We start from the raw sequence: 12,557 nt of genomic DNA on the forward strand, positions 1-12,557 counted from the left end.
TAAATAAATAGGTAAGTTAATTAAAATACTTGATCTTTTACTATGAAGCTGGAATTTTTATTCAAGCTTTCTTAGGGAATCAAACACGTTAGGATCAAAAGTCCCAATTAAAGTGTTTTATCTTCGAATTTTTGAGACCTTAATTTGTGGTAAACAGCTGTAGTTTGTCTTGCTGGTGTTAGGTCCAAGTTCACCGACAAAATAAACGTCCGTTTTAGTTATAAAAACAGTTAACTATGAAAACTGAACGTGAAAATTCAAAGTAAACAGTTGTTTAAGCAAAACTAACGTGTATATTTTCGATGAACTTGGACCTTAATATACCTTAACGAAACCTTACTTTCCTATTGAGGTATTTTTTCCCATATTTGTCTTAAATATAACTTTAAGCTTATTATCTTAAAGAAATCTAGAAGAAATATTAATAAATTAAAGTAACGTGCGCTGTAAAGTACCTACCTGGATAGGTAGAGAAATAATGTAATTTGGAGCTTTGTAGATATTTAAGAAGTTTACCTAGAGAAGTAGATACTTACCTACAAATTAGTTGTAGGACTGGGAAGCCTGACACATACGAGTTAAGTGTGCACTCGCGTCACTCAAGTGTGAGACGAGACTGCTCGACTCACGTGTCTTAGGGAAGCCTTATATGTGTCACTTAAAATATGGGTATCACATTCAATCAACTTTCCAAGTTATCTCGTCTGTTATCGTTAAGTAAAAAATATTTCTAAATTGTTACTTGGATCGTTAATCGAAATGTATTCCCATGCATCCTTATTATTTTCTTGCCTTAGATCTTATGATGATATGATGATGATGAGACCTTATTCACTACCTACCGTAGAACTTAGTCTAACTATTGAATTTGCACCTCAAAACAAAGTTGACCATTTTGTCCGCATGATATATTCGTAACCTGATGAATGTTCGATATCGATATGAAAGAAGTAGTATCATAATCAAATAGCTACATAAGCCGGTGCATCGTCGCGTTCCCACGGTTTGCGCGAGGATTACACGAAATGCCCTTTTGGTGCTTCGCTCCGACACTGACCTGAGCTTTTTGCGCAAAAAGAATGCTCCGATAAATCACGGGTTCATTGTAAGCCGCCTCTGGATAGCGTTCTCCGATGCTTTGTAAAATGCCAAGTTTTTTGTAACATCGATCGCTGAATTTGGAGACGTTGTCCAATAAAGAAGGTACCTGCTCAATTTTGACGGTCAAGGTGCCGTATGTCACAATAAAACCCTACGATAATATCAATAGTATCGTCCGGATAATGCTCAGTTCCGCGTATAATTTTGCAATATCTTATGAGGTGATCGTGATTTGTATCCCGATTAGGTAGTGCCGGTCCGATAGTACACATATATTTTTATCAAAAATCTTTAACCTTTTTTTTTGTGTAAGTAGGTATTTATTTTCTGTTTACTTTTTAACTGCACGTTTTGATGTATTTGTCATTTCTGGTTTCCAACTAACTGTGCCCGACTTACGATACACCTTATAAAATCTGCAAATAGAATTGTTGCAAGTATCAATATAAGCGTTGCAAGTATAAGCGTTTCATAGAAGAGAAACTGAAAGACAAATATGATGAAGATTATTGATATTTCAGCTCATTACACTGATTTCTTGTTAGATATTTAGCCATTGGTGCTAATGGATATTATGGGTGTGACAAACTTTAATAAATCGAGGAAGCGGATATGCGCATGTAGATAATTATTACACATTAGAAGGAAAACACTGTACTTAATAACAACTTTTAAATGAGCATTCAATGTGTGTTGTGTTTAACGAGCATGAATATTTTATGAACATTTCCTTAGTCGGGTAAATTGCGTATAATGAGCAAGGGCGGGGTCGGGTAGCGGACGCTCGCGCAGGTGCGGTGCGCGTGCTCCGCTGCACCACGCGGCCCGGGCACCATGACAGCGACGGCTATTTGTTCCAAACATGCCACTGATGGCTAATTATCTTAAATTTCACTAGCTTGTATTTTTCGAGGGATCGCCCACCCTCATATTATAATTAAACGTTAGTGAAACCTTCACAGTGTTCATAACCGGCAACAGGTACAAGAGTGATATCAATACGATTGTAACTTGTTATTAGAATTGTATTTTATCATCAATTTCAAACATTTCATCTATTGATGTGTCAGTCGGGTTGGACGCAGGATATCATATAGAGAAGCTGATGCATGATGATGTAAATCATAGGACTAGTTTAAATTGATTGCAGAAAGAGAACGGAAGGTCAAAGGATTAAAGTTTTTGTTCTAGACTTCTATGCTCAAGATCATGGCATGGTTTGGGAAACGGCTCAAGCCCGTTTTCAATTACCCGTTTACTTGAAAATTGAAATTGAAAATATTGAGTTAGGTTAGTATTTTTGCTTTTATGTTCCAAAGGCACTGTCAGTCAAACCTGTAGTAGTCTATTGTTCATACCCACTTTAAGGTAGATGCACACACAAAGTTTCAGCCTTTATAAAATAACGTAGGTCTGGCGTTCGCTGGCTCTTGGGCTATAAAAATTAACGATTTCTATTCCCTTTCGTATTTTACTGAAAAAGTCTTAATTTTCATAAATGCTAGACACCGTGTCGTCGTTAACTTACCAGGGTATTACTCTACTTTTTTGAAGTTTGGAATGTTGCGTAAATATTGGTGTTTGTGTTATTAAGAAAGTATGACCCTTAGCGTTGTTATAGGTACTATTGAAAACGTTTGATTTGTTCAGCTACTTTTGACGCTAAGCCTACGTTATAATGTAAAAATGTTAGGCCCGGTTGTTCGTACGTTACGGCAAAGTTAAAGTTAAAATTTGACTGATGTCAATTTTGACCACGGTTAATTTGACATTTTTATAATGAAATTGTAACTTTCAACAAAGCTTTTTGAATTTAAACCCTGTTAATTTTACTGTAACTAGAATTTAACCATAACCTTGACGTAACCGAGCTTCGAACAACCAGGCCTTAGTGATATTAAATATGTATTTATGACTATACATGCAGTAGGTACTTACCATTAGCTGCAATGTATGTAGTGGGGTACAGGATACAATAATACTAAATGCATTTAAAATTCAGTAAAGATTTATTTACATTTATTATCACAATATATTTAATTACATATAAAATCAACTTAAAAATAAATAACATGTACCACAAACTGAACGAGAACTTTCATTAATAATAATAGCTAATTACAAATAATGAGAAAAAAATATAATTTCCCAACAGTGTTTATATGAGTACATATTATTCTGAACTTTAGTGCTATTCTAGGCGTAGGTACATTTGATCTTAGGTATGCTTTATACTATTGACTACAACTGCGTACAACAGTTAACTTAATAATGTGCAGGTATGTAATGGATCTAAATTAAGTAAGTACTTAATTAAGTATTATGTAACAAAAAACTTTGTTAATAGATTGGGGAACAAAAATTAATGATGAGTAAGTAAAAGTTGAAGTAACTATTGTTGACTATTTGCTAAGTGATTGTTAACCATTGACTGAAACTAAACTGCATTGACTGTGAATAAATGAGCCATATGAATATGTAGATGACTGTTTTCATGTCTCCTTTACAACACATGAAAATATGGACATCAGGCAAGTTCAGCGTTTTACATAATATTATCGTCATCTGGCAATTCACTATAGATCTACCATTATAAAGGAGGGTACAGTTACTCGTGCATATAAGCACTGAAATACTTGGCAAGTGTGAAGATTGTTGATAGCTGTGCAGTAGACTATTTCCTTTATTATTTTAAAACTATCCTGTAGTCTTCTGGAGTCCTGCGTACCCAGATCATGGTAATACGCAGTTCCATAAAATGCTACTGCGTATATAAAATCTTCAGACTCCCCGAGTTATCCCAGATATAACTTTAAGACTGCAAGGGATATTGATGAAGCTCGGAATTTTTAAGATATATTTTTCCGGGGTTTCTTCTATAATCTACATTTACTTAAAACTAGTTAATTACTAACTAACATTGCAGATTTCGTCAGTGTTAGATCATGACGAGTTAATACTACTAATAAATGCTTGATAAAAGCCATTGAAGTTTTTACTTTATTGTGGTGATGTTTAAATCAAGACATGGTCAAACGTTTGTAGGTCTGTCAAAATTTTCGTCGCCTGCTGGTGGCAGAAATTAAATAAAGTAGTAATTTAATTAATTTAACCGTTTTTTTAAAACAGTATATAAAGTTTTTAAATTATCAAAATTGAGCATTAAAACAATACAGTATTTCTTAATCTTTTTGCCATTTCTTTCTTACTTTCGTTCATCTAATTTTCATAAATGTGAGATTTATTCTTATGTAAAGGGGAGGTTGGTGACCATGATAGAATTTTTTTAACAAAGCATCTCTCCAGGCGAAAATAAAATCTGATATGGTTAATTTTATAATGACTGCAATATGACAATTGGATGTTAGACCATTAGAATTCCGTGGGTAGCGGCTGACGCAGCCTCCCGCGGCCTACGACAGTCGTCGGCCGCGCGCGACAATAGTCAACCTATGAAAATGTATGGCGCCGCTGCCGAGGTCCGCGACAGTCGCGCGCGGCCGACGAATTTCGTAAGCCGCGCGCGGCATTGTCTTGAAATTAGTCGATTTTGTTCGTCCGTTCCCTCTAGTCGAAGTGCTAAGTGTCCTTGAAGAGGAAGAGGATGACGTGTTGCTGTGGCTGTATTATGAAAATAGATTACCAATCTACCCTATCTTTAAAAAGTAGAAATGATGAAGGATACTACCAAATACTGATTCAAAAGCATTTGTATTGTAATGAAAACAAAAGGTAGTTTTGCCGACTAAATAAAAAACAATTCAATTCTGGTTTTACTAAAATTCTATAGATGTTATTAAGCGCTAGACCATGTTGAGATGCATACGGCCGCGCGCGGCTCACGAAATTCGTCGGCCGCGCGCGACTGTCGCGGACCTCGGCAGCGGTGCCATACATTTTCATATGTTGACTATTGTCGCGCGCGGCCGACGACTGTCGTAAGCCGCGCGCGGCTGTCGTAGCCGCTATCCACGGAATTCTACCTTAGAGACCTTAGTTTCGCCTGCAGGTAATTTCCAAGATGTTGGTATGGTTTGAGTATTTATGAGATGAGTGCGCCCTGCGAGTGCGGCTTGATGTGCACTGGGTGCGGCGGATGCGGGTGCGATGGGTGCGCGGCGTGCGGCGCCTGGCGCGGCTGGTGGCAGCGCTGGTGCACATGCGAGTGTGCGCGCAGCTCTTCACCGTGCTCACGGTACGCGCGCTGCTTGTCCTCAAAGTCCCGCAGCCTCTGGTTGTATCGTTCGATCTGATCGCGCAAAGCCGCGTCCTCAATCGCTGCCCGCTCCTCGTCCAGCTCCAGACACCCGACGCCGTCGAGCCGCTCCAAATCTATCCAGCCGCGCCACCTCACGCACACGCCGTTCATTATAAATCGGGATACGATGTGGGCCTGATGACAAATAGCTGCTTTTAAAATGTTGTACAAAAAAACAAAGACAAAAACATCCACACTGTTGGTGGCAAAGTTGAAATTGTCAGTCACATATGGTTCGGAAGTGGCCCTTAAAAAAAGTGGACAGGTAGTGGGTCCATTTTTGGACTAAAGGCTTTTTTGGATGCGCGATATCTTACTAAGTGGGTTTAAATATGTTTTGATGGCAATTATTGTGTATTGGGCATGGAAAATTATTTTGTGTTTTTTATTTAAAATTCATTTTTAGTAAGTAGTGAGTGTTGGTAACAACACAAGCAGAAGGACAAGCGACATAAGGCAGACGAGTGTCGAGCAGATCGCGTGCTGTCTTTGTTCCGGCTGCCGCATCCGCTTCCAACAAACCTTTAATTGTGCCACACATTCGACCAGGATGCAATTTAACTAATAACGAGTTCTCTTTGGCTTCTTTTAAACATTTATACTGAAAACCATCGCCTGCCGTATGTTTATAATTAACATTATCTGTTGTGCACGCACAATAATGCAATTTTTGGTCAAAATTACCTAACTACATAGGTTTCAAGTTTTGAGAGTATGTCTACGCTGCGGGTAACTTTCTTATTAACTTGATCATTAGGCATACCTACCTACATTTTTTCAGTTTTTAAATTTAGAGTTGATTCGAGATAGTGTCTATTTGCCTATTTGAATTATTTTTTACTAAACCTTCCTTTCCTATTGCATAACTGCCTAGGATTGGATACACCGGTAAAAACATTTAATAAATCACAAACAAACTTGTGCTTTTACCGAAGCCAATGCGGATGAATCGTACGATCTTCAGCATTTCCCTTTTTCCTACATAAAACATTTTTCTTAATGTTTATCCCATTTTTTGGGAGCAGACACCTATATTATAGAACTGATTCGTACTGCAGATTAGCCAGGATAATGAAAAGGGAACATGGTGACGTAGCACGGCGGCCATGTTAGTTGGGCGGGCGCGGCGTCGGGACGCCCACCAATCGCGACGCTTTTCCACTATTGATTTCAGGGAAAAAGCTTTTCTCCCTTTCCCGGGGGACCAAACTTGAAACCATTATTTTTTTATGGAGTCTCCCCACTGTCAAGTGCATTGTTAGTCGAAGGGGAGGCTGTGACGACAAATTATAATAGCTCTGTGATATGGAGACTAATTATCTCAGCATGGGCTTCAGCTACTTTCATATTTTAAATGTAAAGTAACCCTATGTATGATGTACCCAGGTACTAATTCTGACCCCGACTTCTTCGCGTGAAATTCTGTTATATCAAGCTCCTTCAGGAATTGAATCACTAAAAAAAGTGGCGAGTATCCTGTATTGTACACAAAGTACTTACTTATCAAAATCGTTTTATTCGGAAAGGTTTAGGTGCAAAAAGTGAAAGAAAAGAGTAAAGAATTAATATGTTATATCAGTGGCGGATTTACAAACTTGCCGCTAGTAGGCCATTCAATTTTTGCCGCCTCTAATGATTGTGAACTTAATGATATTTCTGTCAGTTACTAGATTATTTTTGCAAGCCTCTATGTACCGAAGAGTTTAATGTTAACACGTTTATATGACAGCGACTTTGAAGCGTAAAACCTCTGTAACTTTTAAACGGCTCAATCGATTTTCATCAATCATGTCTAAGAACACTCGCTCGTAAAACACCTTTATTAAAAAAAAAACTAAATTGAAATGGGTTCATTCGTTCGGGTGCTATGATTCAGTGGCGGCGTAGCATCGGGTGGCACCCATGGCGGACTACCTATTGAGCACCCGCCAAAAAAAAAACGACAAATGTAAAAACTTTTCTGTTCCAAAACTCAATAATTTTGTACCAAAACGAGTAAAAAAAAACCGCTGTAAAGTGAAAAAGTCGCGAGCGAAGCGAGCGCAATTTTTTCAAATTTTGGGACACAAAAATATCTACCCAGTGGCGTAGCGTGGGTATCTGCCGCCCGGGGCAGTTGTCAATTTTGCCGCCCCTTCCCGTGTATTTTTTTTAACAAGTGTTACTGGCCATTTGTCATTTTTAACCGACTTCAAAAAAAGGTTTTTTTTTTGTATCGATGTTAAAAATCGACAAATGACACAGCGGTGAGGGAGTATCAGACTCTTACTGACTAAAAACCGTCGTGTTCCGTCGAAGGCCTTTTATGTTCCACAGCCGCGGTAACTCTCTCGAACAACCCGCAGCCCCGGCAGAAGGGGGAGGTTCTCAAGTAGACTTTTTTTTATATCTTTGTTACATGAATTCTTGAAGGTCAAGTTCCAAATGCGCGAGCGAAGCGAGCGCGAAATTTTTATCGGACTGAAACCAAATATTACGTAAAATTTAGCCCAAACGTACCTACTTAACGTTTTGTTTGTTGACAAATGCAAAAATAAGGGCCATAATTTAGTATCTGAATACGCGAGCGCAGCGAGCGCGAAATTTTTATCGGACTTAAACCAAATATTACGTAAAATTTAGTCCAAACGTACTTAACTTTTTGTTTGTTGACAAATGCAAAAATAAGGGCCATAATTTAGTATCTGAATACGCGAGCACAGCGAGCGCGAAATTTTTATCGGACTTAAACCAAAAATTACGTAAAATTTAGCCCAAACGTACCTACTTAACGTTTTGTTTGTTGACAAATGCAAAAATAAGGGCCATAATTTAGTATCTGAATACGCGAGCGCAGCGAGCGCGAAATTTTTATCGGACTTAAACCAAATATTACGTAAAATTTAGTCCAAACGTACTTAACTTTTTGTTTGTTGACAAATGCTAAATTAAGAGCACACAGTTTCTGAATACGCGAGCGAAGCGAGCGCGAAATTTTAATTATTTTTATTTAAGACTCAAAACCAAAATTACGTAAAATGTAGTGTCACGCGTGTTTTAAGTACCTGACAATAATTAATTTTAAGTTTAACAAGTTTCAACTTTCTTGTTTAATGTTTTGTTATTGTTAGACAGTTATAAGTAGTTGCGAACAATTTTTATTTAATTGGGTAAATTTTGCCGCCCCCTAAAAGCTGCCGCCCGGGGAATTTGCCCCCCCTGCCCCCCCCACGCTACGCCACTGTATCTACCCAAATAAGAGTGGAAAAAAAACCACTGCAAAGAGAAGAAGCCGCGAAATGTTTGATGTTTGGGATGCAATAATACCTAAAGAAAATAGGTATTGTCAAGTGAAAGGCGCGAGCGCAGCGAGCGCGATATTTTTTGAGTCTTGGAACACAAAAATACTCAAACAAGTTTGAAAAAAAACCCAGTGTAAAGTGAAAAAGCTGAGAGCGCAGCGCGAAATTTTTCGAGTTTTGGGACACAAATGTCCTCCACCTCATAAACAGCATAGAAATCTTAGAAATCGTCAGTTGTTTTTGCTACTTCGGTGCTTTAACTTTTTGTTAGATTGAGGACTCAAAGAGCGCAGAACAAACCAGGAATCATGAAAAAACCGCGAGCGAAGCGAGCGGATTTTTTATTTTATTTTTATTGAAACGCTATTAGAATATTTTAAAATTCATGATCACGTAAGTACCTAAGTATATATTACAGTTTATTCATTTTGCGTTTATTAATCGTTTATTTATATATGGATTGTGTACTCATATACTCAATTATAAAAAAAAACGTGTAAAAACATTTGCAGAATTTGCCGCCCCTCTAAATCTGCCGCTCTAGGCACTGGCCTACTTGGCCTATTGGTAAATCCGCCACTGTGTTATATACTACTGAATACACGACTTATCCAGATCCCATTAAACAGCATCCATTTCTTAAATCAAATCCGAAATGTACGAGTAGTTTGAAGCATGATATAATAAAACATCGTTACAAGACGAGGGCTCGTGCACACTCAAGGGCTTTGTTAAATGAACCGAGTGTAAATAAATATAAGTATTCATACAACAGCGCAGCAGGCGGGATCCAGGGTGAGGAGGGGGCTAAATTCAATAACGACTAGCACCAAATGGGTTCCTCTTATGGTATAAGAAGTATTGATATTTTATACATATGACTGGACACAAGAGCGATGAAAAACGGAGGTTATGTATTAGCTCCAGTCATTCATGAATGGTTTCGTTTGCAAGCTTGCGCATTCTATGGAAGGAACAGATTCGCAACAAAGAACAGTTCCGCCGCGACACACAGAAATGCAAAGAAGAAGAACGTTTGAGTATTTTCGATTGTATCAAAAGTAACATTGAAAATGTGTGGTTAAAACCCCTTCTTCCAAATTCTCTATTAGTCATATCCAATGCATTCCTTAACAAAACGTCGTTGAAAATTAGATTTTATTATCACAGAGATTTCAAATGCATATCCACATTTCATGTAAAAACTGGTATAGATATTGAACCTAATAACCTCTAGTGGTCAAAACGCGTCTTGGAATGCAATCAGTAATTATAACATTACCAGTAAGCTCGTTAATGAATTCGTCGTCATGTCCATCAGCATGAACATTACACAAACCAGAATTATTCTTTGTAGAAAGATGTCATTCACTCAGAGAGTGTATTAAGGTACGGCAGAGCGTGACCAACGCGTTACATGCGGTGTTACGCCTTTATATTTTATCATTAGCGGCTCCAAGTTATTAATGTCTTCATTTTGATTATGAAAATAGGCCGGAAGTTTAGTATGCTGATGACGACGGCTGACGAATGAGGCTATCAAGTATTAAGTACCCAATGATACATTAGCAAGCATTCGACGTAATAATTGTGATTCATGCAGTTAACTGTTGTGTTCTCTATGTTCTGTTTGGCAATGTTTCCTTATTGCTTTTTAATTTTAAGTGAATGTGAGACCATCATCCTCCGAGCCTTGTTCCCTACTATGTTGGGGTCGGCTTCTAATTCTTATAATGTGAGAACATGCTAGTTAAATTGAATTATTAAGAAGTATTAGGTAACGTCAGGTACGAAAAGCATGTAATTAATTTTCCTGGTAGTTGATGCTATTTCCCTGCTTGTTTCCGAAAAGGCTTATATGATGAGGCTCTTGAACTTTAGGAACAAATGGTTAAAGCGAATAAAACTCAATGACATGCGACAGGCTATAGGTTATTTTGTATAGGTTCGCATATCCACTCATTTACAGATAATCATTCTCATTTTCCAAAAAGTTAATAATAGGTAATCTTATTTAAACTACTAAGTGTTAGCTTAACTGCAAATATTTGTTGTATTGATTAACTTTTCCAGGCAGTTAATTTTTGTGCCATATGGTATGAAATTATTTTCCTTTATCACTTTCCAGACCAAAACCAGTTCAGACGGCTACTACGTATTGTTTAAGTATACGAAAACTAACGTTAGTACAATAATTAAGTTAATTAAGCTCTCATATTAATTGCAGGTTTTAATTACATAGTAGTTATTAAAAATTGCCTGTGTATGTGTGGTTAGTCTATGGTTTTCAAGCTTTCCTTTGCTTATGTCAAAGATCCTTTCACTACGTAGTGCGTCGTGTCGCCTACGCGTTACAAATCACAAACTATGGAAAAACCACGGAAAAAACCGCGACTATCTACTGTGTGATGATTTGAAATAATTCGAAGAATTTATTAGACCTAAAGTTCAAGACTCCTCATACAAGCACAGTGTTTTGTTTATATTTTTTTAGCATTGTTAATTCAATAAGTAAGTAGATCTTAAGGACAAAAGCGCAATTAGTCAAATGGCTTCAGGAACGCAAAGTTATTTGGTGCTAACTGTAGAAACATAAATTTGATATACTCTTTAGATTGCATTTTTCCTTTGATCATTTTATAATATTTTTTATAAACAAAAACTAATATTACCATATAAGGGCTAAATAATGAGTTGATAACTAGAACCACACCCGTTACTTTTCCCCGTTATATTTCGATAACAATTGACTTGCAAGTGAAACAAAACAACAAAACATTGAATTACCTTGCCGCTTTCTTTCTGGAAGTCGCAACCTCGGTTGTTGTAGGGCGAGTGGTCGAACACCAGCTGTAAGTTGGTGCCCGTGGCGGTGAACGCGATCTCCGTGTGACCTTCGCGGCAGCCGCTCTGGAACCGCATCTGGCGCTCCTCTGGGGGCCTGTCGCGGTACCCAGTGTACCTCACCTGTCAGGTGGAAATAACATGAAGTGGTTCAGAAACATAACGATGTATCAGGCAGAACTTTCACATATACACCTACTTAATGAATTATGAACCTCTTTGCTGTATATATTTTACCAATGGTAAAATAATTCATAAAATAAATAAGTTGAAGGAAAACAATACAGTTGAAACAATTATGCTTTGTTTCCAAACGGATGACTTAATTATTTTAGTAATTTTCCTGTTCACGAACGATTAAAATTGTTTCGATTAACAATAATAATTGCATTCTTATGTAATTCCATATTCAATTAATTTTAAATTAATATAAGTAGGCTTAATTATACAATACATACCTCACTTTCTCTGCTCAGTCTTTTGAAGAGATCATCAGATTCGAATTTCGCTTTTTGGTCTGGAACTACCCGCGGCATTTTAAAGATAAAACGAGGTTTCGGCTGTTCGTACAGTCCAATAGAATCGAAAGGCAACATGCCTGCCAAAGCAGCGGGATCACTCATGGCGTGCATTACACGGATATTAGAAACGCACTAAAATATTGTTCACCATCACACCTAAGTTTCAACACAACAGCACTGAGTCAGCGACACCGATGATTCAAATGGGTGTTATTGCGCTATGGTCGAGCTCGTGCGACGCGACTACCTGCCACTGCGACATACGCTTACTGAATGCACGCTCCTCGCTCAAAGGTTCAGGGAGAATTTCCACTAGGGCGGAGTCTCTGGCTGGTGGGGAGCAGTGGGCCAATGACGGGGACAAGCGGCACCGCCCGACGCCTTCTCTACGGGCTTTCGGGAGCTTTCAAGCGAAAAGAGGGTTTTCCCCCTCGAAATTGTACAAAATAAATACTGTAAACGACAAAACACATGAATTTATAATGATGGGCATTATCCTCTTTCGACGTTTGGAGTGTTTTATGTATTTGTATCAGATCCTTTGTAACGAGA

General features: G+C 37.9%; 1 protein-coding gene across 1 annotated transcript; it reads right to left on the reverse strand.

Annotated features, from left to right (window-relative positions):
- Positions 1-3,782: 3,782 nt before the first annotated feature.
- Positions 3,783-12,298, reverse strand: LOC110375474 (protein big brother). The gene is made up of 4 exons (XM_021333589.3): positions 11,943-12,298; positions 11,428-11,607; positions 5,086-5,494; positions 3,783-4,473 (listed from the first exon to the last, which is right to left on the reverse strand). Exons 1-3 carry the CDS (start codon positions 12,114-12,116, stop codon positions 5,144-5,146), a joined length of 705 nt encoding a protein of 234 aa, XP_021189264.1. The 5' UTR covers positions 12,117-12,298; the 3' UTR covers positions 3,783-4,473; positions 5,086-5,143.
- Positions 12,299-12,557: the final 259 nt, after the last annotated feature.

This window comes from Helicoverpa armigera, chromosome 6 (genome assembly GCF_030705265.1).
Source record: "Helicoverpa armigera isolate CAAS_96S chromosome 6, ASM3070526v1, whole genome shotgun sequence".
Classification (NCBI taxonomy): Eukaryota; Metazoa; Arthropoda; class Insecta; order Lepidoptera; family Noctuidae; genus Helicoverpa; species Helicoverpa armigera.